Genomic DNA, 26,490 nt, shown 5'->3' with positions numbered 1-26,490 from the left:
TTCAGACGCGTTCTTGCTCTTGACAGATTGAATCTGGATTTGTATGATAACGTGAATGGGGAGGAGAACTTCTTTGCATCCACATTTTAAAAAGTACTAGGAATTAGTACCCAGAGCTTAGAAATGGAAAAAGGAAATGACGCAGTAATAGTGAGCTGAACTTACACATAAACACATTGATCCAAAGATTGGGAGTAGACAAAAGGAGAGACATCCTGAAAATATAAAGTGACTTAAAAACTCCACCAGTTGTGAGAAAGACAGCATTCATCTTAGCTGTTCTTTAGTAGTTCTCAAAATGCTTTTCAACTGTGAAAAACATTCTTCTGTATGAATAAAATACAATAATTTTTCACATTTGGGTTAGCATAACAGAGACATTTTTGTTACCAAAACTCCCAGGATATTTTCTTGAAGGAATAACTCACCTTGCTTTGAGCACAGATTTACATAAATAGGTTTTCCCGTCTCACTGGTTTTTAGCTGCATCCATGTATGAAGGTATTTTTTACTCCGCTTGGCCATTACCTTCTGACCTTGTTTTGTGAGAAAAAGAGAGCTGTTGGCCACCTTCAGGAGCCCATCCTCGTGGCAATTCCACCTGACTGCCTGGGGGCAATCGACGATGATGCTTCGAGACGACAGAGCAGAGCGCGTAGAGATGCTCAGGCACTGGGCAGACTTCACGTGGAGGAGCCTGTCATCTGCCATCCACTGCCACTTCTGGTTCAGGCTGGTCATATTGCACTTTTCCATAATGACTCCTCTCTTTTCTGAAAGACACTGCTGTTTCTGGACATGGATAATCAGAAACCCTTCTGGGAAAGGAAAATTCCAGAAAAATACAATAGATCACACATTTACTTGACAAAAAGAAAATTTTCAATGATTTAAAATACATCAGCAGATAAATCTCTCTTCCCACTTTCTATGTGTTGCACTTTTCATGAAACTTCCCGTAAGTTGAACCAATTTAAAATAAACCCTCCAAACACAACACCCACATGATGCATGTGCTGGTAATGTAAATAATGAAAATGAAAAACCCCAGACTATTGTAGCAAGGTTATGTTGACCTTCATAGAATATAAAAATAAGAAAAACTTAAACTGGATATAAAAGAAATCCAAGAACTATTAACTTCAAACACCAGTTCCTCATTTCCCCTGCTTGAAAGCATACAGAGATCTACATGAGTTCTCAGTCTCTGTTTCAGTTTTACAACACAGACTTTAAAAATTATAATTTACTGCCTGCAGGTTGTTTTAGTAACATTCATAATGTTTCTGAGGGAAACATATAGGAGGATATTCACAAATCTATGTTTCTCAGTGCCTGTGTTACAGGAATGGAGGTTCTTTACTGATAGGAAGTACATGTTTTACTGGATTTATCCCAACATATCTAGCTGTTAGCTTTGTGACCATTCCAATTCACATAAGATCAGCTCTCTGTGTCACCACGCTTAAAGATCAACACCAACTACTCAAATGAAGGAAACTACAATGCATTCATCAAAACCCCACGAAGTTACCAATGCAAAATGCGTACTTGTTACAGAACACAGAACCGGTTATTTCAAATGCAGCCTCCCTGCCATATCATGTTAATGTTGTTCTTGGTTTTTAATCTCAGTTACTCACATTTCCAGCCCCATTAGTTACAAAGTGCTAAACCAAATGTGTATTTATTTCCTTCAGTTGATGTTGTCATTCCCCTGTTTTTACAGACCTGGGTATTTTCTAACTAAGCACTACAGAAAGCTCCTGTCTCTTAAAGTTTCACAAAGTATGAATAAAAGATAGGAATCTCTCCTTTGAAACATTTGTCCCAAAAGTTCAGCTCCTGGATTGTCTATCAGGAGATGTTCTTAAAAAAAGGAGATATATCTCCAGCATGAAGAAGGCAGTTTATTTTCCTTTGGAAAGGAATCTAAACAGAACGGGCTATGTTGGCCCTGCCCCTCATTCCTCTGGTATGAAGCCCAGAGAAGAGCTGACTCGGTTTTTGTAAGTCACTGGCTGTGCCAGAGGGCTCTGCTCAGTGGCAGAAAGGACAATACAGCAGAGGGGATGTGGGGAGAGACACTTACCTGAGAATGTCAAGGCAAGACAGGTAGAAACCAGGACGTGAAATAAAGAATCCATTTTCCCTCTAGCAACTCCCCATGCTTCTCTTAAAAAAACCCACCTCAGATAAGTGAAGCGAAGGCTAGGAAGGAAATGTGCCTTCACAGGGGGAAAAAGTCAGTGACGAGCACTTCCTTCTATTCAATTGTTTTGGGGGGTTTTACAGCACTTTGTCCTTTTACATGATTCTTCGGTTTACTAGTTCATTTATTTTGGAAAAATACAAGCAAAAGAGAAGTTTTCAAACACCTGGGAAATTAAAAGAGATTATATTGAATCTCTTTAGACTAAAAGAAAGGGGATCATACTTCTGTGTAATTTGTTGCCTGTGAACTATTACAAATCTATAGGTCATCTGGATGGTGCTGACTAAGTATTATCCAGGGAACAAACACGTATTTTTTTGTAACTACACATAATCAAGAAAAACCTCAATATTGATATTTCTAACTCCACAAGTTCTAAAAGCCAAGTGGAGGGTGAGGAGGAACGGAAAGAGGAGGAGGCAAAACTCTGGCATCTGTACCAGATCTTACAGAAACTCCCCCAGAGGAATCAAGTGATGCTGGGTTTGCCTTCCCATCAGGTGGTGCACCTTGCTCCATGTCAGTGGGGGATTCCCTGTGTCCTCTGGATTGGTTCCCAAGTGGTCTGAAGCCATGGTGGAGGCTAACCAAATTGTGCTGGGCTGAGCCTGTTTATGGGGGTACAAGAGTTTGTGTGCATTAACTACTCTATGCAAGAACAGAGACTTCAGTTACTATTTTATAGTAAGGGTAATTTATTAGCAGTATGAAGCAAAGTCAACATCACTGCATTAAAAACTCATTATACCCTGTAAACAGACCTCCCAGTGCTGTAAGTCATAATGCCAACTTCGCATATCTCTTAAAAACAAACTTCCACTGAACAATAAAGGAAACAGTCATAGCAGCATTTTCTTTCTTGTATAACCTGTCATGGAAGAGTCCGTATCACTAAAGGCATCCATCTCTTACTGAAAGAGACAGAGCAACATATGCAAAAATTTCTGTATTAATAAAAGACAGACAAATAGTTAAAATCCTTACCATTTAATATATGCTACAAAGTTTCTTTTAAAAGTAGAATGACTTACACAATTTACAAATACACTGGATTCAGGTCTGTAGCAGAAGCATGTTCTAAGACAATCAACAGTATAGGGTAAATACATACACACTGAATAACAGACATTGTGCTCTGCAACTGCTCTGTAAGACCTACAGTAAATACACATTTAATAGTTAATAGTATGAAGAACATGTATTTCCATATAAAATATTAACTGCTTTTGAATATTTTCAAAAACAAGATCTTTAATTTTTTTATTATCTCCTTTTTTTTTAATCCATAGTTGAACACTTGCAATTTTAGCAGCAAGAATATTATGTGGCCAAGAAACAAGCTCACCACATAATCAGTAATAGCACTTTACAGTACAGTTGACAGTCCATTCACAAGACAGTTTGCAAACGTCAAAGCTTTTATACACTTGTTAAACATTTCTTCTGTAGAAGTCCCAATGTCCATCTGACTGCAGCAGTAGCATATACATACATTCCATATGGCAGATATCAGCATTACAGAATTAAACCCATCTTTAGATACATACACAAAATCCATGTGTAGTTTCAGCACAGTACCTTCTTTATAAATCATTTTTGGGAAGCTCACAATACATTCATATATGGTAAGGGTCCAGCAATCTCTGTACTTTTACCAAACCGTCCACAATCCTTTCAGAAGTTGGCCTCAAAGCCGTCTTTCCCACTGCAGTAAACTCCTTGAAGAAGCTGCTGGTAGGTAATGAAACAAATTACCTCAAGAGACTGACATTCGGTTTCACTCTCCTCGGCTTCACTGGACAGCTTCTGCAGAAAGTCTGCTTTCATACAGACTCAGTGCATGGTGCACAAATTCATACTGCTCGCTGGTCTGAACCATTCCACCCCTGGAAAGGAAACACACTGGACTGAAATCCTATTTCTTAAGATTGTAACACCCTCCAGCTCCCACCAGCCGCATGACCACCAGATAACACAAGCCCTTTCCTCAATTTTTGACTTGGAGTTTGCTTGAGTAAGTGAGGAATTTTTGTCACAGCAGAATTACTTTCTTCATGACTTATGCCATCCAGCACATGCCCAATATGAAGAATTCCCAGTTCCATCAGGGTAAGAATTAGAGAAGAAAACATCTGGTATCTACAACGTTAAAACCTACATTTCAAATTCAGTATATTCAAAGAGAATTTTGCTCAATCACTTGGGCAAGGAAGGCCAGATACATGGATGCAGCATTACCACTGATGGAGCAAGGAAGTAGACAGAATCTGGCCTTTCATTTTTGTCCTTTACTAAAAATGCAACCTTCTGTGACACACAGATGGCCTGTGCAGAGAACAGCTCTTCCTGTCCTCTTTCTAAAGCCTACAATGCATCCTGTCCGAACAGCCACAACGTACAAAATTTTACAGCAGTGAATCATTTCACCACCAACAATGCAAAAGAGTTTAACCTAACCATAAAAAGAACTAGTTGCAGCCAGCTTGGATTAAATGCCTACATTTTATACATTCACCTGATAACAATCAATTTTTCAGGTCTAAGTATGAGGATCAAGTGCCACCTCTCCACTGCTGGTTGCAGTGTGGTAGGAAGGGGATGTCCTACAGGAGGTAGGTGTGGTAGGAGTGGTACCATTTAGCTCTGAAATTAAATTGAGCCTCTTTCTGTCAATATTGAGGTATTTGAAGTCTCTCTTCTCATGGAGCAAGGCCTCAAGTTTACTTAATTCCACTTCTATTATCTCATCTGCCAGGGTATTCAAAGCTATCTACTCTGCTTCTAGAAAAAAGCACCTGGTTCATCCTCAGTGTGCCCTGGAGCAGCTAGTTATCTTTGGGATGATGAAAGACTAAATGGCCTTAGCGAGGAGGAAGACATTAAGATATGTACCACATTTGGCTTCAGTTAGATCTTCATTGAAACATTCAAATTTGTGAGGTATTTGGATCCAGAGCACTGTTGGAGCCAGATATCTTACAGGAGCAGGTCTGACGATCTCATAAGATCCCTAACAACATATATGGTACTGCTATACCAAGCTATTTGAAAAATGGTAAAATTGCCTCAACAAGTGCTGTCCTTTAGTATTAGAGAAAGTTATCTACAACTACAAGGTCCTTTCATTTTCTTCAATGCTATCGGATGGCTGAATGGCCATGGCAGGAAAATCATAATTGAAATAATACCCACTTTAAGCAAGTGACCAGCTGTCTGTGTTCCTCCAATGAGCTCAGGAAAATGTAGAACACCTTTGAGTGAGCTGCATGGCTATTATGATATGCTATTCCTAGGAACAAAATCACAGGTCCCATGCAGCCCAAAATGCAGCACTCTTAGCTTTGCCATCAAAGACATCCACAAATTCCTAACTCTTGGCTGCCTTTTGCCTTCAGCTGCTTTCCTCTGTGTTTGTCCCCTGCCTGGAGATGCAGCGAGATACGAGAGGTGATGGGAGGGCTTTGCTCTGTCCTCTGTGTTGCCTTGTCTCCTTCCTTCCTCCTCACTGCTGTGTCCTGCTCTGCCCACGCAACCCCTTCCCAACCAGCTTTCCTCCCTGTCTTCCTCATCAATATTCCCCCAAGATGTTCTCTAAGGGAGTGCACTTCCCAGGTTAGATCTGCTGTGTGGAAGGGGTGGAGGAAGGGAATGTATCCAGGGAGAAGGACTTGGCAGGAAGGGCAGGTTAAAACAATTTTGGCTGCACTAGGCTGTTTGTGGTGGTGATCCTCGCTCCTTCCTCTTCAGTGATGAAGCAACATACAAAATCCTCAAGAAAGCATGTGTAAGACTGGCGGGGCCTGAGCCTAGCACCACTGTGTCTGCCCTGTGTTAGCAAGCACAATTAAGAGGTTATGATGCTTCTGAACCTTGTATGGGCAAACAATGCATATTTCTGTCAGCTTAAGGGCATATGAGTCTTATTCAGAGGTTCAGACAACTTAGCTTTGTCAGTGCTATTATACATGGGATTTATTCAACCATAGTAACCACAGAATGCTTTGGGTTGGTAGGGATCTTAAAGACCACCTGGTTCCAAACCCCCTGCCATGGGAAGGGACACCTTCCCCTAAGACCAGGTTGCTCAGAGCCCCATCCAACCTGGCTTTAAACACTTCTAGATATGGGGAAGCAAAGAATTTCTTGCTAATATCTAATCTGAATTTACTCTCTCTAAGTTTAAAATCATTATCTCTTGTCCTATTGCTACAGACCCTGGTAAAAAGGCTTTCTCTGTCTTTCTTATAAGCCCCCTTTTATACTGAAAGGCTGAAAAAACATGTCCCTGGATCCCTCTCTAGGCTGAACAGCCCCATCTCTGTCAGACTTCCTTCATAGGAGAGGTGTTCTGTGCCTTTGACCATTTTCATGGCCCTTCTCTGGATCCACTGTGGCAGGCCCATCCCTTTTGTGTCCTGGGGACCCCAGAGCTGGATGCAGCACTCCAGGTGGGGTTTCAAAAGAGCAGAGTAGAGAGGCAGAATCACCTCCCTGGACCTGCTGGCCATGCTGCTTTAGATGCAGCCCAAGATACAATTGGCTTTCTGGGCTGCAAGTGCACACTGCCAGCTCATGTCCAATTTTTCATCTACCAATATCCCAAGTCCTTCTTATCTTTGTTCTTATGCAAGGTTCACATTTAATAGCAGGGTATTATCTGTGACCCCAAGACATTGGTTTGTGGAAATGTCTGTGTGGAAGGGCGTTTCAGGAGGAAATTTGCTCACGGAGGGAGGTTTCCTCTCCCCTGTCCCTAGTGCCCAGAAGGGATGTAGCCACAGCTACAGCACCTCTGTGTGTGCAGCCTTCGTCTGTTTGCCAGTCCGCACTGCCAGCTACTCTGTGAGCTGCTGGGCTCTCTACCTCTTTGGGACTCTTTGCGTTGGTGCTTGGAAGGAACAGACCCTGGTATGCTGAGGGCTCAAGAACTGTGACCATCTTTGCTTGGGTAGCAGTGGGTGCATAAAGGGTCCTTTACCCTGCCCTCTGGCTTGCTCCTAGTGCAGCTGGATGCAGTCTGCTCCATAATGAATGTGATGCAGGGTTTGGGATTATTTTTTTTTAACCAGAGGCCATTAGTCAAAACACTTAAACAATGAATTGACGCACACTGGAAATGCTTTTCATCCTGTCTGAGGAGCCAAGAGCAGTTATCGGATGTCATTCCAAGAATGTGCCTTTAAGGTTAAGAATTTGCAAAGTTTCTCAATGTCACAGTAAGTCTTGAAGATGCCTCACATCAAACATTTCCTGTTTCTGTTGCAAAATATAAAAAATGAACTGGGAAAAAAAGTAAGTTGAGCAGACCTGTGGGTTTGTCTTCTTACAAATTCACACAGACCATGGCTGTACTTCCATCCTGGGTCAATATTTTGAGTGGATGGTCCATTTTCTTGTATTAGCTCAGAATTGATGATTACTGCCAGATCCATTCACCCCTTAACTTACACTGAACAGCTAAGAAGGAAGTGGTAGCCGAACATACCCTACCTAGGAACAGCTCTGTCCTGTCTCAATCCCTGTTGGATCACTATTTAAAACTGTTTCCAGGGAGAGCTACACGAGCCATTAATTAACCTATTTTCCAGCATAACTTTTTGCCACCATCTGCAATTTGTCTGGATGCTTGTTTGGTTTTATTGAATACGCCGGGTAATAGGAAAGTTTTGGTAAGTCACTACAACACCACTTGTGAGTCCCTCAAGTCAGGTTTTTTCTTTTTTCCTATTGCATTTTGGTAGAAATATGGTCATGGACTCATGTGATAAAAAGTCCACATGAGAGTGGACATCCCTCTGTGTGTTCATTCCATCAGTAACCTGTGTTTGTTTGTTTATTTGTTTTTTGAGGGCAATCTGATGCATAAATAAAAAACTGGAGCTCAGCTGCTGGCCAGTATAAATGAGGAAGACAGCCTCAGCACTGATTCTGCTCTGCTCTCGATTGTACCCCATTGCTGATGTTGGCCATGCTGGTAACTGCAGTGCAACACTGCAATGGCCACAGCCAGCTCTTGCAGCCACGTCTAGCAGGCTTTAAGTTCATTTTGCCAGCTTCATGACACATGTAATGACCCTGTCTCACACACCACCTGCCAATGATCACCATGTCGGGACTGGGACATCAGGGGAGGTCAGTCTCATTGAGCTTTGTCCAGTGACACTTGGCCACTTTATGGACCCACTGTTGGGCTGGCAGTAGCTATTGTAGTCTTCGGGGCTGCTAAGCTTTGCCTTAGTAATCTGACTACAAACTGACTGCCAGGTCAGTGAGATTCATTCTGCAGTATGGCCAGTTGGGAAAAAAAAAAAAAAGAAAAAAAAAAGAAAAACCAGGTTTTGGTTACTGAGTTTTATCCAGAAAAATGTCTTTAAAAATTAAAACAGAGACATACTCTTTGTCTCAGGCAATGCCTGAGAATATGAAGCACCTTAAGCAAGATCTCTGGGGTCTATTTACATAATCTGAAACTTGAAAAAATACAGAAATGTGCAAATCACAATATTTAACAATTCTTATAACAAGCTTTGTGTCATGGAAATTGCTGTTACGAATGTTATATTTGGGTCAGATTTCCATTCTCTTTCCAAGCTTATCTAGGATACTAACATGTAAAAGAAAGTTCATTAGGTAGATCCACTCAATAAACTTGTGTTGTCAGTTATAATGCTGAAAATTTGGGTTGTTTTTTTATGTCTGAAATAGCAACATTAAAAGACACAGCTGAGACCAGAGTTTGCTTCCACTTCTATATAATGGATTGTAAAAGCAGTAAGAAGAAGATTCTCTCATAATAGCAATACTAAAATGGGGGAGAACACTTCAAACCTTTTTCAATAAGACGAATAGATTATCAGAAAAGAGGGTTGGAAATTTGCAGTTGATAATTTAAAGCAGAGTAAGTGTTCTTCCCCAGGCTATTCTTTCTTATTTTGTTGCTGAGATTTTAGGTCGATAACTCCCCTTGGAGAATTTTACACTCCAGGTGGCTCATGTTGCCCTGTAAAGATAACATTACAATGTCTAGTGTGATGAAGCCATGTGGGAGGGGAAGGCAAAGGAGATGATCCATTAACATGGTCAACTATATGGATTCAGGTCCTTCTGCAATTCATGGTTTCAGTACATTTCAGAGCTCTTCACAACACAAAAAATTCTGTATTAACCCTTTGACCTATGCTCTTTTTCAGCATTTGCACCCTTATGGATGTTTTTAATTTCAAGAAGACATGCATGTCAGAAGCAGTTAAGATACTTGCAAGGAGATTCCATGACCTGGTACCTAGAGCAGAAGAGGAGACTTCTCTATCCTTGGTGCAATCCTGTTTCTCCTAGCAGAGTAAGAAAGAAAAGTACAACCAAACCAACAGTTTCCATTGTGCACTATACCCATATCCTCCTTTAAAACACAAATCCCTCTTCAGCCACGGTTTCACAAAACAAAGCACTCTGCAACAATGCTGGCTTACACTGTTCCTGCTCCCAAGCTAGAATTCAATCAGGGAATTGATCTGACTTCAGAAAAGTCTGGAACAAATGCCTTGGTATTTTCTTAGGCTGGGTAAATTTGCCAACTCAATTCAAAAGGACCCCCAGAACAGCTGAGGAAATAGCAACAGCACCAGATTTGTCTTTTTCCAATGCTCAAAGAAACTACACACTGAGTGAGCCTGGATGTCTCTGTCAATCCAGGCTCAAAGAAAATCCTTTGTCTCCAGACTGCCTCACCTCTCTTGCATCCTAGTAGGATGATGCACACAGCAGAAAGTTCTAAGAGAGGAAAAGAGAAGTGACAAGTGCCCAGCAACCACAGGGTTGTCATTTCAGGGGAATTTCATTCAGTGGAAGTTTCACCCACAAAACAATGATTCCTTAGTCAGGACCTCAATACAAATGTTACCTTGAATATTCAGTTAATGTGGTCATAAAAGTCAACAAAAGCAATGGCAGCCATTTCATGCAAAGTAACACTTGACTGCAAAAAATTTTTTCAGAATCCTTACTGAATCATTACTGATCATTACTAAATCATTTTGGTAATGATTTCAGAATCACTGACTGATTTTCAGAATCACTGACTGATTCATGGTTCTTCTGGAACTCACCGATCCACTCGTAGCTGGCAGACAATGCTCAAAGCATCTACAACTCCCTCTTCCTTTAACTGCTGACAACCAATGGCTGTGGCAATAAAACATCCAGTTCTTCCTATACCAGCACTGAAAAGAAGGCAAAGTTTAATAGGGGAATGGAGTTCACAGATCAAAGAGTTACATGGAAAACACTAAATAGATATGAAAATACCAAAAATATGAAATATGGACTTGCTAGAACCCATAGCTCCTGGGTGCATGTCCAGCAAGGCTGACTTCTCAGCTCACTTTCTTAGAGCGAAATGAAGTGTGCACTGTTCCAGCAGTCCAGTTGTGGATAATTGCGAGGCTTATATTTTTTCAGATTGCATACAAGTGTATGGAAAGAAAACCAAGCTTCATTAGCCCTACAAAGTCTGAGTATTCTCTGGTCCAGTCCAAGCAAATGATAAAGATATGCACTGAAAAGGAGGAGAAGCCAACCTAAAGATAAAATTCAGTAGGGCTTTATGTTTAAAGCCATCAAAGTACACAAGGGTTCTGCTAACCATATCTCTAACCATGAAGGCAAAAAGGACCTAGACCCATGCTGATGAAGTTAACTCTCTCTCCTGTGATTCTGCAGGATGGAGAACGATTTGGTGCTATAGCTCTCCAGGTTTTCTTGATGCCTTCTGGAAAACAGCCATTTTGGCATTATTTTTATCCCTGAGGCCTCAACAATTTTGAGAATCTCTGCCCCATTCTGTTTCTTGCTTAAGTAATGTGGAATGCAGTGCAGCTCATGGCTGTTATGCTGAATGGCAGAAAAACTGGAGGAAAATAGTGAAAGCATGAAGTTGGGGTCCAGATCTTTATAGCTCTCACTCAGATAAAAAGGGAAGAAACTGTCTGAAAATGGAAAATGGAGTGTGAGATTTGTAGACCATAGTGTAGTAAACGTATAGATAGCTGAGTTGTGACTGAAGAACCATGAATTTTCATCACAAGTGGGATGATATCTTAATCACAATTGAGATGACATCTCTTTTTAATCATTAATAAATTCCTGCCCATGCTTACAGACCTTACTGTCATATCACTCATCTCAGAAAGACATCCCCTTCTTCTGAAGATCTTCATTACTGAAAATCTGTACTAGAAAAAGGGGAATCTCAATAGCCATCCATGGATTTGTGCATCGTTCAGGGAAACTACAATTCCTGATAAATACAGCTGTGTAAATTTTGGGAAAGTTGCTTATTCATCACATTCCAGTTTTCAGAAATTACTGGTGGTTCAAATCTGTCTTCCATTTCTCTAAATCCCCTAAATATGGAACTGGAAAGAAGTTGTTCAAGACAAAAAGTTCTGATTTAATGTACTTCTAGGAAAAAAATAGAAGTATTATCCCAACTGTAAGAGATGTATCATCACAGTTGCGAGACAAACCAAGTAAGAAAACCTATAACTGATTTTATTTTTACCTTCTGTTTTATTTAATCTACTTCTTTCCACCAATGTAACAAATCCAGTGCTACTTCCTACTATTTAAATTGCAACATGGGGTAATGAATCAATATAAAGCAATAAAATGGAATTAAATTAGAATTATTAGAAGGACATTCTCTGGTGTATTATAATTTGTGTGAGTAAAACTCTGCTCTTGGGTACTGAATAACACTTTGCTCTTGAATATTGAACCAACTGCTTTTGTGAAAATGTTACAAATTTTAGTTCTGATGTGTTTTGGTCTCCAAATTTGTACCTGATGCTTGCTCTTCAAAACTGACTTGCTTTGCAATATTTTAGCCAACTGGTCACTGGGCACTGCACTTGAATTAGGTATGTAAGCATGCAACAAGACAAAAAAGTAAGCAAATCATAAATAAGAAACAAAAAGAAAATAATTTTTCCAGCTGGTCTTTCAAAAGCAGAATTCATTAGCAGAAACAGAGAACAGTTCAGAAGCAATTTGCTAGCAACAAGGGAATTCTCTCCGTAACTCAAATCCTCAAATATGAATTAAAAAAAGTCAATGAGCATGAAGAGGGCCTGGGGAATTTTGCTCTTCCCCAAACACATTCTTTGTTTAGGAGGGCTATTTGATGCAATTTGCTGCAGCCTGGCTTTGGGCAGTCATTTAAGAGAAGGACTGGCTAATTACCTGCAGTGCACAATGACAGGCCCTCTGCCTGGTGATTCCACCCTGTCCTCTTCCACATCCAGCATGAGCTGTAGCAGAGGCTGAGCGCTGTCGGGGGTTTTGTGGTCCGGCCAGGATGTGTACCAGTAGTGCTTCACACTGTGGGACTGACTCCCTTGCTGAAGATAACATCAAGATTTTATATGAACAATTGTATTCTTTGTATTTCTTAAAATGTTGTGGCAGAAAGACAGTAAAAATGGCAAGAGAGATTAAACAATTTTTTATATTAGATTTGGAGGGTGTAACTGTGGATGGAACAGATGTGCTTCCAGACACACAATTGTAAGAAGGGTTTGTGCACCTTAATACTTGGCTGTTTTTCCAGTTGTGTAAGTTCGGTTTTGTCCATCTGACTACTGACTTTATGACTGTATTGTCAATTGGGAATTGTCAGAGGTCTGTGATATATCAGCAACAATATCTACAGAGAATAGCTTGATGTGGGCTTCTGAATTTCTAAATTATTATGTATTTCTACCTTTTAAGGTCATTGTCATAAGGGTCTGATACTAAAATTACAAGAGTATTGAAGTTAAAGATGCAGAAGACCTGCCCTTCTAGATTAATAAGATATCCCAGTTTGTTCAGTTATTCTCTCCAACAGAGTCTGCTACCATTTACTTTAACAAGAAAAGAGGCTAAATATGGGCTAGGGTAATTTGTGTTGGATGATATGACTTCTGCTCACTTCTCAGTGCTGGGGCTGAAACAATAAACAAATTTTCCCAACACATTATTTATTGTAATGCTTTGTCAGGAGTAGCAGGTTAATCTGATGAGAGTGTAATATGGGGAGTAACTCAGAAGAGGAGCATCTGTCTTATTTCGCACAACTAATGCTTAGTGAGAACCACGAAAGCATGAAGATTTCCTTACATAGTTATTGTAATTTTAGCTTCTCAGATAAGTTATATGTGCATTCAGCACACAACATGAGCAACGTATCTTTTTTTTAGAACAATGCTATGTTAGTTCTGTCATTAACTAAAATCCCTTTACTTTGTCTTGGCAATGCTAAAAGGGCCCCCAAACACATGCAATTAACGAGACTGAAACTTGCACTCTTTTTTGAAGCCTTTTCTATTGCCAGAGTGATACAAAGTGGCAATACAATAAGTATTCCAGTACTTAGGTCTCAACCCTACCTTGCAGCTTCATAGCTCCTCCTGCAAAAATTTATGTGCTTTAAAAAAGCCAACCCTTTAACTTCATGTAACAATAAAGAAAATAGACCATTATGAATGATGTTTCTCAGGTGCAGATTATTACCTTTATTGTAAGCTGACGGACAGTGTAGTTTTGGCATTCTTGCACACTGTTAACAAGGACTTCAACCTTCCCATAGATTCCTCTTTTTTCTGGCCAATAAAGCACACATTTCTGGAAAGCAAACATCAGTGTCACCAACAAATTGGATCCTGGAGCCATATTCATATCTAATTTTTACATGGAATGTATTTTTCTGCAAAATTCAGATGAATTCAAGTGAAATGTTTTTCATGTGAGAAGTATTCCTAAATAAGATTTTGCAGAGTTCTTACTGAATGACTTAGGCCTGGTTTTCAGGATCTGAGTTTTTACAATATAGATCTCTTTCACAGAACACTCTGCACAGCTGTTTTTGTTCTTGAAAGCTGAAGTTCAGTTATAGGAACTATTTTCCACATTCAAAATTAAAGGGTTTTTCTTCCTAGAAAATTCTAAAATTAAACTTTTGAGGTTTTGTCTTTCCAAATGGGACTTCCTTCTGAGCAAGAGATTCAGAATTTGTCCTCTGGTCACAAGACTTTTTATCCTATTTACTCTCCTGGGCCCTGATACAAGAAAGAATGTAAATGTGTCATTAGATCTTACTGAACTCAATTGGACTTAATGTGCATGTTACAGTATTTTGAAGAACCTGAGTTGTTCTACTATATAAGTTTCTGGAAATTAATGTTAAAAAATTCATCAGACTTGCTAGAGCTACAAAAAATTATATGCAGAATTCTCAATGATTCAGCAGTGTTACACTATTTCAGCAATTTATCTCACAAGCATCTACCAAAAAGGAGATGAAGAAATAGTATTTACAAGGCAAACCATTTTATTTTTCCCCTGCAATAGTTTGCTTATCTTCAAGTCTTCAGTATTCACTTCAATTACAGTATCTCTATAGGCTACAGAAAACAAATATCTCTGTTGTATAAACTCTTCTCTAGAAATGGATGCTTATTCCCTTAAGAATGTAGGGTGTTCAAAAGCCACATTCTCTGAAATAATGCTGGCCAGTCCAACTCATTCATTTAATAAAAAGACACCCCAACATTTAAAGGAAACCTTCTGTTTTAATATCCAATACACAGGTACAAAACCCCAATCAACCAAATAAATAAAAAAAATAGAAAACCCCAAAACCCCAAGAGAACAATAATACTAATCCCAGAAAGACCTTGTTTGTATTTCCTCACAAACTCTTGCTGAAGCAACTGGTATACATGTAGATAGACAGTCACCTACATTATGCAGCAAAATGAAACAATCCCTTTAATAAAATTAATTGCCATAAAGCATAACTTCCAGTAAATACTGCTAAAAATGATCCAGAAAAACAATCAGTGAAATGCAAGGCTTTACCACCAGGTGTGATATTTAAGTTGCTACTCGATAACCCAACGGTGGATTGAACTGAATCACCTCAGTTGTATAAATACTTTTCTAAAAATAGATGCTCATTACCTTAATAATGTAAGGTGTGTGAAAGCCACATTTCCTGAAATAATGCTGGCCATTCTGACTGGTTTCGTTCAAATCCTGTCTTTTGCAGAATTACTCGAACATCCTAAATTTGCTGTCTCCCCGAAGAGATCAAGAATGGCAATAAAATACTCAGAAATTTGTATGAAAAAGAGTGTTCAGAAGTTCCACAGTCTACCCATGTGACACGTATAGTTACTATCATCTGCCAGATCTGCAGTTCATGCCCCTCCCTGGGAGTGTAGTTTTCAGGGCTAATTTGGGAAAAATAAAAGTCTAAATACACAATTGTGCCCTGACAATCAACAATAGTTGAGTAAACTCCTGAGACTTCTTGATAAATGAGAGCATGCAATGCTCACTACAAAGCCTTCAGGCACTCCAGAAGAGTGTTTTTCTTGACTCTTTCCCAGAACTAGAATTGGCAACTTGTGCTGGGTGGACAATGAAATGTGGCTGTTCATTAAAATAACTTTCATTTAACAGTCCATCTACATTTAGTGAGTTACAATGGATTATTTTTAACACTGTTGCTGTGCATCTTTTAAAAATACTGTTTGTTACTGCTTTAAAAATAGCCTTGAAAGTACAGGTGGGATAAGCTGATGCAAGCACTTCTAAGGAGTGGGGAATTAACATGTTTTTGAAAGTTAACTCAAAAAAGGGAAAAAGATGGAGGTAAGAGGGATAAAGTTATCAGGTATACAGAAAGTAATATACGAAATCTCAGGACCATAATAAAAAAAGGTAATCTGCCTCAAGCTGTTACTTGGACATAAAAGAAAATTCTACTTGTCTCTATTTTAAACCAGTTTAAAAGCCAGATACAGTGGATGAGGAGTCTGGTGTCCAGCTTCATGCGCAAGCAGTAAAAACTCATTGCACATAGTATTTATCAGAAACAACCAAACACGCCCCACCCCCCCAACTAAACATTCCCTGACAAACAGGAACTTTAGGAATTTTATACAAGGAACAGTCTCTCACATGACTTTTAATTGATTTCAGCCTTTGTCCTTCCCCCTGCAACACGGCTGCAGACATAGGCTTCCTTCCATTCCCTCTCCTGTCTCCTGCCATGCCCTATCCCATGCCCACTGGGTGCCAAGCTTCACGGGACCGCTGCTGAGGTGGATCTCTGTAACTGAGTGGGATTTGGCCCTGCCTTGGTCTGGGGCTGGCACCTGTGATTTATCACAGCCAATGTTTTTAGCTTGCCAAAACTGCGCCTACTGCAGCCTGGTCCCCAGGTCTGCCGAATGGAGGAAGGCTGTCCCAGGTGACATGGTATTTACCGGCTTTACATTCTCTGGATTTGGACCCTGAACAAAAGCAGTTTAACAATTCTCAAATATTTGTGGAATTGCTTTACTACAACTCTGCTTCTGTGGTATTTCTCCATATAGCTATGCCTAAAAATTTACACATTAAAGGTCCCAATAATACAACAGTAAAGAATAATAACAGCAAAGCTTCAATTCCAGAATCCCCTTTTACTCCTGCCTTCTATTTACTGTCATTACTAACTCAAGCATGAGAGGTATAATTTAAGAGGGCTTTCAGGATTTGCCTTCATATACTGAAATCCTCAAAGCTAGCACCAAATCTTCCTAAGTTCTTCCAAAACCTATCTATGGTACCAATATTCAACTAATAAGTGATCTTCAAAGAGGCTTATGTGAAGTCTGTAAAAGGTAGGATTTCCAAATTCCAAAATCTACTTGGCTGTGCATATATAAGGGTGCCTATAGATGAACCGAGGGAAAAAATGTTACATGAAATATGACATGAGCTTTAAGCAGTGAGTTAGCAATATTGTCCTAGTAATTACTGACAACAAGATTTGCATTATCGAGTAATCTGATGCATCGGGCAGTATTAGTTCTCTCTTCTTGTGGAATGCTGTGCAAGATTCTTTACTTAAGCTTCCCAAAATATGTTTCCTATTGAACAGGTAACGTTGCTAGTAAGTTTCGAAGGCAGAATAAATGCATATTATTGATGTAGTACATAGCACAATGACAAAAATCAGCTGATACAACAGAAGTCTATAAACTTCTCTGTGAAATTATGTGTCCATAATGTTCTTACACCCCACATATTTATCTAAATTTCACTACTCAGTTGTTCTGACTAAACTCAGTAATATATGAAGATAATATGTGCCTAGTGTGTAAATCTTTGGAGGATTGTGTCCTAGAATATTAGTACAGAATTAGAATGGTCACCTTCAGTTAGTGATTTATCTCATTCTCTCAAAGTGGGATGGATCACCATTTGGAGGTGTCTAATGCTCTTCAGTGACCACGAAGGGTACCTAGATCACTAGATGAGATGTGTTTTTCCTCATGTTAACTCTAAAATTATGGCCTACATTTCCAAGTTTCTCACAAGTTATTCAGGCAGAAGCTTCTTTGCTGTGGACTCTCCTTGCACAGGTAGATTTTCAATTTTTTCAGACATTGTGTAGTTTTGAGGACAGGTTTTACAAATTCTGCATGTTTTCTTTGTACAGCTGAAATAAATACTTTGCTCTCTCTACTCTCATATCTTCACCCATCTTGCAAAAACTCACACTTACCACAGCAAGTCTTAACCATTTTTTCATCTGATATATGGAAGTAACTCTATAGAAACCTTTATTTATCGACATTTCACACAATTCCCATCACTAAATACAAATTTGTTACATCAATATCTTGAACTAGGACACTAACGTCCCAAATAATTATTCTTATGTAAAATAAATTAAGTTATTGCTGAGATTAAGGTTTTTCATGTGTCTCTCATGTGAGAGCTTCTACATTATACATTACTTCATACATTACAATATATTATAGCTCAAATGGAGGCTGACTGGTGTTATACCAACTGAGGAATATGGCCTACACACGAGAGTCAGGTATGGAGGTTTATTTGTTCAGGGGTGAATGTGGATGAGTGAACAAATATGCTTTCAGATATGAAGGTATTTTTATGTCTGTATACTGCAGATTTACCTCCCTGAAAATGATGGAAATAAAGCAGACCCCAGAGAGGAAAAAATACCAAGTACTATTATGCTAAATAAGGTCTGCTTTTGCCTTCTCTATAGAGAGCAAATATTTTAACAGTGAAGATAATATGTTGAGCATGACCAATAAGAGTTTGCTTTCTTTTCAACAGCAAGCAAAGTTTCAGGAGGAACCTGCTGACGGTGGGAGAGCTCCTAAGGTTTCTAGACAGGACAGCTTGCACAAACACAGCCTCTCTATATAGCCTGGGAACGACTTGAGATTCCTCACCCTTTCTATTTGGAGGAAATTACCATTGCCAGGCACAACAATGCCGATAAACACCAGTGCCTAGAGCCTGCATAACTCAGGTAAACACAGAGCTTCCTGACACGATGAAAACCACTGGGCACTTCTTTCAAGTCATTCTTCTTACACAGTGTCAGATGTGAGTGTTTAAACAGTCAGCATTTCCTCAGTGAAATACTTACTCTTTTGGTTGATTAGCTGGGTCGATTGCTATGCTTTCATGATTAATTCTAAATGTGGGCTTCTGAACACCTCTTTGAACAGTCTAGTGCAAAATGGCATCTGGTTTGGGAATATGTCTTGGGACATTTTACAGGATCAACCTACTTTTCACATAGAGTTTCTTAAAAACCCCTGGATTTTAAGTACATGTTAGAAGTCTAAACTCATGCTGAGAAACAGTGAAGCAGCAGTCAAGGGCAGAAGAAAGAAGAATATATCTACTGAGTGCACATTTACATGGAGCAGTGAGTTTGAGCCCGGGGAATGCACTCAGACTCTTGGTCCTTTCATCACTCAGACTAGAAACTTTGCCTGAATAAACTCTGTTGCTCTACCATCATGCATCTGAGTTTGAATAGCAGGGGTGTGAGTGTAGCAGGGGAAATACAGCCCTGGTGCTTGCATGGCAATGTACTGAGACTTGATTGAGGCACCTACCTGGAGTTGGGAATCGTTACTAAGTTTGGACCAAAGAAAAAAGTCCATCTCCTTTATTTCTGACTCTATCTTGTCCACAAGCCCTGTAAACCACTTCTTTAACATTCAGTCTTCCAGAACAGGTTTTGTGTTGGCCTTCTGCATGGGAGAGTGATTTTTGTTCCAAATGTTTGGTAGTCAGAAATACGGATTCTGGCACTATCAAGGAAAGCCTGACAAAAATTCACAGGATTATTAAATAAAGCTATTGAAGATATAGTTTGGAATTGATGCAAAAGTCACGGAATGTGTAACAGGCAGTTAGTTGGCCATTAGCCACTAAAATGCAATTGTCAAGTCTAATTGATACTAAGGTAAAGAGTATTATTTCCATTCTGTCTTAAGTTCCTCTGTGGTGTTGACATCTGGGAGCCCAAGCTGTATTTCTGGGAGGGTCCAGAAGATTTGTAACATTGGGAATGGATTAAATCCCTGACATTACAGCAAAGTGCAAACTTCAGCCATGTCAGGAAACTGCTAATCATAACATTAACCATCTAGTCTTTATATACCAGAAGGTAAAAAGAAGTACAGAGGTGACCAACAGATAAATGAGGTGTTTCTTAAAAAGTTATGAACCCAACAGCACAGATCTGGAAAATGGAATTCCTTTTTGTCTTTTTTTTTTTTAATACATCATGACTTATAATGGCTACGCAATTGCACTTGGTGTATTTGGCTACCCTCTCATTATTTTTCACATATCCTATTAACAGTTTATTTAAGAACCAGTTATCTGCTAGCCTCCTTCCATATCTTCTGAAGTTCCTTCTACAGCATGCAGCCATAGGAATAACTTCTCAGTTTGGCTAGTTGTCATACCTCATTTTTTTCTTTCAGCTTTGTGATCATAACAATGACAGGGCTGTCTTCTTGCCAAACCATCTGCCAGAAATCATTCACGGTATTAATCATGGGTCCCTGAGTTGCAATGAAAGCCTTCTCTTTACCTCCATATCCCTGGTTTAGAAACAGACACAAAAGCATTTACTTGAAATTCATGTGATCAATCAATATTGCAGGTGAATAAAAGAGCAGAAAGGGCAGAAAACTTAAACTGAAATTAAAAAAAATATTTGAACTGAAAGAAGTTATGACTAACAGTAGAGCAGATCAGAAATTTTTCAGTAGAACAGTTTTTTCTCTGGAAACTGATTTGATGAACTTAAATGGTCCTAAGAATACAACAATTCCTCTCAAATTTCCCTGCTTATTTGGCTTCTTTTAGCTAATTCCATTCTTCAAGTTATTGGGACTTTCCTCATCCAGTGGTACTTTAATCTATAATTTAAATTGCGGCAGGATTTACCCAATAGTTCATAGTCAACAAGCCACAGAAGAGAAAATAAGAACTATAAAACCGTTGTCTACAAAGATTCATGACAGGAAAAAATTTTAAAATACATGATTTCTTGTGGAGTCAAAGACTCTGCTATACATGCTTTCTACGGCAGAAGTGCCTTTATGAGGCTTTATAGGAGGGACAACACATATAGGGAGTATAGGGAGTCCCAAAACACACGAGCGTGTAGGAGGTCAAAGGAAGGTCAGGCAAACAGTGGGGAAGCAGAAGAGAGGGAAAGACAAGAAGAAATGGGAAAAACAGGACACTGCATTCTTATTTTTTGGGTGAAAAGGAGAAGTTATGAGTTTGTGCAGTGACAGGGTGCCCAATAGTAATGCACGCGAGAGCCTAGCAATGTCTGAAGGGAATGAGTGAATGGGGAACAGCTGGAGATGGTGTGGGAGCCTATAGCCTTGGATCTTCCTTTTGAGTGCCTTTCTCCCTGACAGCTGTTACTTGTTGCATGAACCAGTGGGATAATCCTCAGCTGGCACAAACTGTCCTCCTTCCACTCACCAATCTGCCTGAACATACTTTGTCCAAGACAGGTCTGTCAGGATCCCAGCAAGCCCAAGGATTTTGTATACATGAATGTGAAATTTCATTTCACTGCTGGGTTGCTGACAGTTCAACTGGTGTTAGCAGCAGGAGGGATCACCATATGTGGGCTTGAAGGGTGGTGGTATAGGGAAAAGGGATACCTCAGAGGACTCAACATATGGTCTGACTCATGGAAGAGTTGCTCTCCAAATAGAACCACTCTGCTTAGTTACATGGTGATGTCTTCGTAAGAAATGCTGAAAGTACAGGTTGCAAAGTGAGGCAGGTTAAGGGGCATGGTGCTGTGTAAATACATATTAATGCACTGTTAATTAAAGAAGCAACATCATTGTATAGTTCTGGGGCCAAATTGCCATTGCACTATTACTTTTATTCCAGCTGAAGGTCTGGATAGTAACTCTGAAGAAAACATTTAATTTTGCAGGTAGAGGACTACACTCCTAAAATCTGACTGAAGTAGTTTCTTTGTAGTCTATTTAGCATATACTCTGTCATGAGTTCAAGAATGCTTCTGTGTGTGGGTGTGTGTGTCTGTGATCAAGGACTATAACATACCTGACACTTAGAAATAATGCTTTCCAACAGGGTTCATGATGGTGAAGTCATTGTGTCATGTGACCAGTACAGGGAGTAAAATGTGAATGACTGTGTTGTGGGCACATGTGTATATTTAATATATCTGTCTATGTTCCTTTTCCCAAACCTGTTACAGTATTTATTTAATTACTTAACTATTGATTTCAGGACTATCAATTGGTATATTGAAAATACTGGTATTTGTCACTGTTAAAAGTAACCCTCTTTTCTTCGTTATAAAGCAGTAGGTCAATATGAAACAGTAAATACCAAAGTAAACAAACAGTAATGCATGTGCTTCTTAATGTTTTTATAAACTATTTGATAATTTTTTTTTGTTACAACCATTTTTGTACATTCATGGTTGTGTAGCCTTTGTTACAAATGGCTCATGAAACTATTTCTATCACACATATGTAGACAGAAAGATTTGGAATTATCAATGAAGACTGGTAAGAATGAAATAAGTGGCAACTTGGCAAAGCCAGCTACTCACATGGCAAATAAAATATTTTCTCAAAAGTACATGAAGACTGTACATTTACTTACCCTAATGTAGTTAGCATTTATGTAGGTACTCAAGGAGTCAGATGGATTTTTTGGTTTCAAATACACTCTGCTTAGAGGATCTAAGAGCACAAGGAACACGGAAATTAATAAGAAAACCCATAGTTAGAAGATTTCTAAAGAGAATCAAAGACTTTCTGAAGGATAAAACCTACTGTTATTTGGGGTTGTCAAGCAGTAAAGAATTATGCACCAAATTCTTCCCTCTGCAAAGGATCATGACATGTAACTAAGGCACCCCTGTGCTGCACAAGGCTGAGCTGTGCAGAACCATCTCAGTGAGCTGTGGGCACTGAAGCAACACTGTCAGGCCCAGGCAATGCTCAACAAGGTCGAGCCTGCCCATGCTGCCTATCGAGCTGATCTGCCTAGACTGTCTCTGAAACCTGTGTCGTACCATTGTACAATGGTTCATAATTACACCAAGTCCTTTGAACTTGACTTTGGTACTTTTGCCTGAAGCTGTAGTGTTCAGTGACTACACTGGACAGTTGGATTTAAATTAAGAAAAGATTCCTTTGCCTGGGATGCGTTTGATACCAATTTAAGTTCACTGTAAGGGGCTGGACTAGGTAATCTATATTCTTCCCTTTCAGCCCTGTGTCCTCATCTGACCAATTCGTGACCATTCATGTGTACTGGACTGGAGACACAATGCCAAAATACAAGAACATTTTCCTTCACACTCTCCTTTCCTTCAGTCTTGGATGCTCTAGAATGGAGTGGGGGCCAGTTCTGTTGAGTAAAGAGCTGGGGGTTATTAAATCCCTCCTGGAAAGGAAGGTTTTGCTTGTTCATTTGTGATGATGAGACACTCTCCCCCTCCCGCCCTCCCTACCCCCCATGTAATACCATTTTGGAATTAAAGCCAGTATATTCTCAAGTATACAATGTAACAGAAAGGGCAAAGCAGACAGGGAATGAGATGCCCAAGGGGGGCTGTCCATGGACACACTTTGACTTTCTTCACATTTTTTCTGAAAAAAATATACTACCATTAACAAAAATCATATAGAAATATTTCTATGCTGAAAAAAATCTTTTCTTCTGGCAATTGGCTTAAACAGTTATAATCAGTGGGGTTTTTTGACAGTATGCAGACACCCATTGGTTTGGAAATAGTCTCTGGGTAGCTCCTTTGCTCAGTGCAATCTAGGCAATATGTTAAAAGATACATACATGGGCACTGAGCTGGAAAGAGGTAAGTAAACACTATTTAGTGTGTGGCCCTGGTGTTTACATATGAAATATATAACTGATATATATACCTATGCTGTAGCAAAACCTAGTATTTTCAGAGACGCTTTTGGATTTCTTTTGTGACTTTTCATCCTGTTCTTAAGAACATGATAAAACCTTGGCAAACCAAAGGAAGAGGAGGGATGATCCCAAACATGCTTTATGTCCTTTTCCCACTGGAGGTCACAGGAGCACCTTGAACAGGAGTGGAGCCTTTGTAGAACCCAGGATGATGTTTTGAAAGTATGTTTCTTAAAATATGCAAATGACTGCATGACTTCAAAGTCTTCACATGGAAGTCTTGTCTTCTGTTGTTAATAGCACTACATGAACCCTAATTAACTTGTGTTAAAATCTCTTTGTACTAGCTTTCCTAACTTTTTTCACTTAGAACTTTTTTTTCCCTTAACAATATGAGGACAGGAAACCTCTCATTCCTTTTCAGCACAGAGTGGTTATTAGCCATTTCCACAAATGCCTCGGGCTACGTGGCCTTGAAAAAACACCCGCTTCCTCTAGCTCACACAATACCTCTGATTCTGGTGTCGCTTGACCCCTACCTTAAAAAACCTCTTCCAAGCAGACTCAACATCCAGTTTTAATTACCATGTCTTGAGATAAATCACTCTGTTACTAGGGAGCAGCTAAATCAGTTTCACAATTTCTGAGACCTCCTTCCAACTCCAATCAATGAAACAAACACTGCTTCCGAACAGGAATCTTTTATAAATTAACAGTCATGATCAGTTATGAAATAGGCAGGTGCTGTAAACTGAGCTCTGAGATGAGGAAAACCTGAGCAATGCTTAAGATCCAGAGCCACTAGGCAATCATCAGACACAAATGGAAGTCATTAGCTTCCTTCTGAATGACAAATACCTTGGAAGTAATAATCTTATCCTCAAGGATGCCAAAGTCTTAGAGTCCGAAGCTACAGCAGAAAGACAGATGCTGACTGCAAGGTTGAATTCATCAATGTCTGTAAAGCATCTGAAAATGCACCGGAGCTGCTAAGCACTTACAATTACTAATAAAATTTGTCTTCTATGGTTTTAGCTGAGCAAAATTACTGCTGTTTTTTTCCATGTATCTAGGAAGTCTGGAATAGTTCTCTCAGTTGAGTAGAAGATGCTGCTTCTAACTCCATCTTTAACAAATTAATGTTGTCCTGAATTTATCACGTTGGAGGAATAGGAGGGTGTTAAAGGGACTGTAACTTGCCTCCATGAGAGTGCCTGGTGCAGGGAACAAGCAGGGTTATATAGTAGCAGTGCCGGACAACTTCCCACCATGCCATGGATACTGGAGGATCATTCACTCCATGAACTCCATTGGTGCTTTCATTGGGGAGCAGAACTGGAGCAAATATGACTGTTTGTAGTCAGGACTGGGGAGTGCAAGGGAGCTCAAAAATTTCAGCATCAAGAGAATGGTTTTCCAGCATCTGTTTATATGCTTTCATAATAAAGTGCTTTGTTCATACAATTTAACTTTCCCCTATAGTGGAATGTCAGAGCCAGTTTTAGCCCAAGCACTTCATGCAACAGATTGTGGACTTCTGGGTCTGACCCTCTAGGTGCTGTCTATCTTCATGTTAGTGTGAATCTGCTGTTCTGCCCAGGGTGTTTCGATGCAGACTTCTGACTTGAGGTTAGTCTTCAGAAGGGAGATAGGGAGTGGTAAACTAATGGATGTGTTGCACATACAAAGATACCCACAGAATAGTGTTAAACCACTTGCTCCTTTGTAAGCAAAAGTCCATGTATACTCTGAAATACCACAGGAATTCTGCTTCTGGTTTGAGATGGAAAAATGAGACAGGAAGTAGGAAAGATGGAAGGCTGAAGAAGTAGTGGGAGATACAGGAGAAGATAGTAGGAAGCTGAGGTCCTGCTGCAGGGACTTGTAGTGGGGGCTGCAGGAGACAAGCAGGCAAAGGTGAAGATGTAGAGTAAGAGGATGAGGAATGAGCAGCAGGGCTGCTGTTCTGCCACAGGGTAGTGGCTGTGGTGAGAGACTGGGAAATCTGTGTGCAGGATTGGAAACCTGCACAGAGGGTGTGAGAAATACTGTAGACTGGTGGCAGAGGGGATGCAGCTAAAGATACAGAGCAGGGTTTAACAGGAGCTATGGGTGGGGCCACAGTCCGGAGGAAGGATGGAGAAACACTGATCTTAAGGAACCTGCTTAGCCAGTTGCCTCTGATCCCACACTGGCCCCTCAGTAGTTAAATTAGAATACTATTGTAATGCAAATAACACTTAGAGAACTTAAAGCGGCAGCCTCGTGATTGCATGAGAATGTTGGCTATGTTATACTGCAACTGAAACATCTTTCATAGAAATGTAACATCTCCTGTACTTTGTAGTTTTCCATATAGAATAATTTCCAAAAGGCATTAGTTGTATTTCACATGAGTGTGTCTGGCCGGATAGTATCTGCTAATATAAACCCGCCCTCATGCACCCTGTCACAGAATTATCTCGTAGAAAATGAGAATATCTACCACAGCATAGAGGGTGGAGCTGGCAGGACTGGGCATTTTTAGGACATAATCCATCAGCTCCAACGTCACTTGTCATCACAGGTGCCCCGATTCAGGAGACGCACCCAGTGCTGGGAATGGAAAAGCTGATGCGGGTATACAAAGCAGTGGGTTGATACCATCTGAGCAGGAAACCAGGAAAGCTGTTCTATTTAATCACTCAAATAATTTCCAAAGCCTCTCAGACTGGGTGTGGGGTGTGCAAATACTTATTATGAGCATGTGCCTCAATCCTCAAAATATCTTCTTTGAAAAAGCCTGGTGCTAACACTCAACAGACCTTGTGATTTCTGTCAAGGACGGTTACAAAGTGCCTGTCAGTGGGCAGCTGTGGTGCACAGCAGCAGTGTGCTTGGACTGAAAATGTGCTGTGGAGCTAGCGGCACATCCCAGCTAACGGGAGGTGAAGACACACAGGCACACT

The 26,490-nt window shown here is 39.9% G+C and overlaps 2 protein-coding genes across 6 annotated transcripts in view; both read right to left on the bottom strand.

The window, feature by feature from the left end:
- PTPRB (protein tyrosine phosphatase receptor type B) overlaps nt 1-2,199 on the bottom strand; it is a 63,248-nt gene extending 61,049 nt beyond the window's left edge. For 2 of the 4 annotated variants that reach the window (XM_048300572.1, XM_048300571.1), the window contains exons 1-2: nt 2,093-2,199; nt 429-818 (exon numbers count right to left, since the gene is read on the bottom strand). In XM_048300572.1, coding sequence (XP_048156529.1) covers nt 429-818; nt 2,093-2,147 — 445 coding nt within the window. In that variant the 5' untranslated portion in view covers nt 2,148-2,199. The remainder of the gene's footprint in view (nt 1-428; nt 819-2,092) is intronic. The other 2 variants (XM_048300567.1, XM_048300568.1) reach the window with 1 other exon arrangement.
- A 687-nt stretch (nt 2,200-2,886) lies between these two features.
- PTPRR (protein tyrosine phosphatase receptor type R) overlaps nt 2,887-26,490 on the bottom strand; it is a 142,781-nt gene continuing 119,177 nt past the window's right edge. For both annotated transcript variants that reach the window (XM_048301248.1, XM_048301247.1), the window contains 6 exons: nt 22,265-22,344; nt 20,056-20,193; nt 13,766-13,876; nt 12,455-12,612; nt 10,321-10,434; nt 2,887-4,101 (listed from right to left, as the gene is read on the bottom strand). In XM_048301248.1, coding sequence (XP_048157205.1) covers nt 4,008-4,101; nt 10,321-10,434; nt 12,455-12,612; nt 13,766-13,876; nt 20,056-20,193; nt 22,265-22,344 — 695 coding nt within the window. In that variant the 3' untranslated portion in view covers nt 2,887-4,007. The remainder of the gene's footprint in view (nt 4,102-10,320; nt 10,435-12,454; nt 12,613-13,765; nt 13,877-20,055; nt 20,194-22,264; nt 22,345-26,490) is intronic.

Source organism: Corvus hawaiiensis, chromosome 4, assembly GCF_020740725.1.
Source record: "Corvus hawaiiensis isolate bCorHaw1 chromosome 4, bCorHaw1.pri.cur, whole genome shotgun sequence".
NCBI lineage: Eukaryota > Metazoa > Chordata > Aves > Passeriformes > Corvidae > Corvus > Corvus hawaiiensis.
Note: the sequence above shows the minus strand (reverse complement) of the source record. Positions and strands in the feature narration are given on the sequence as shown.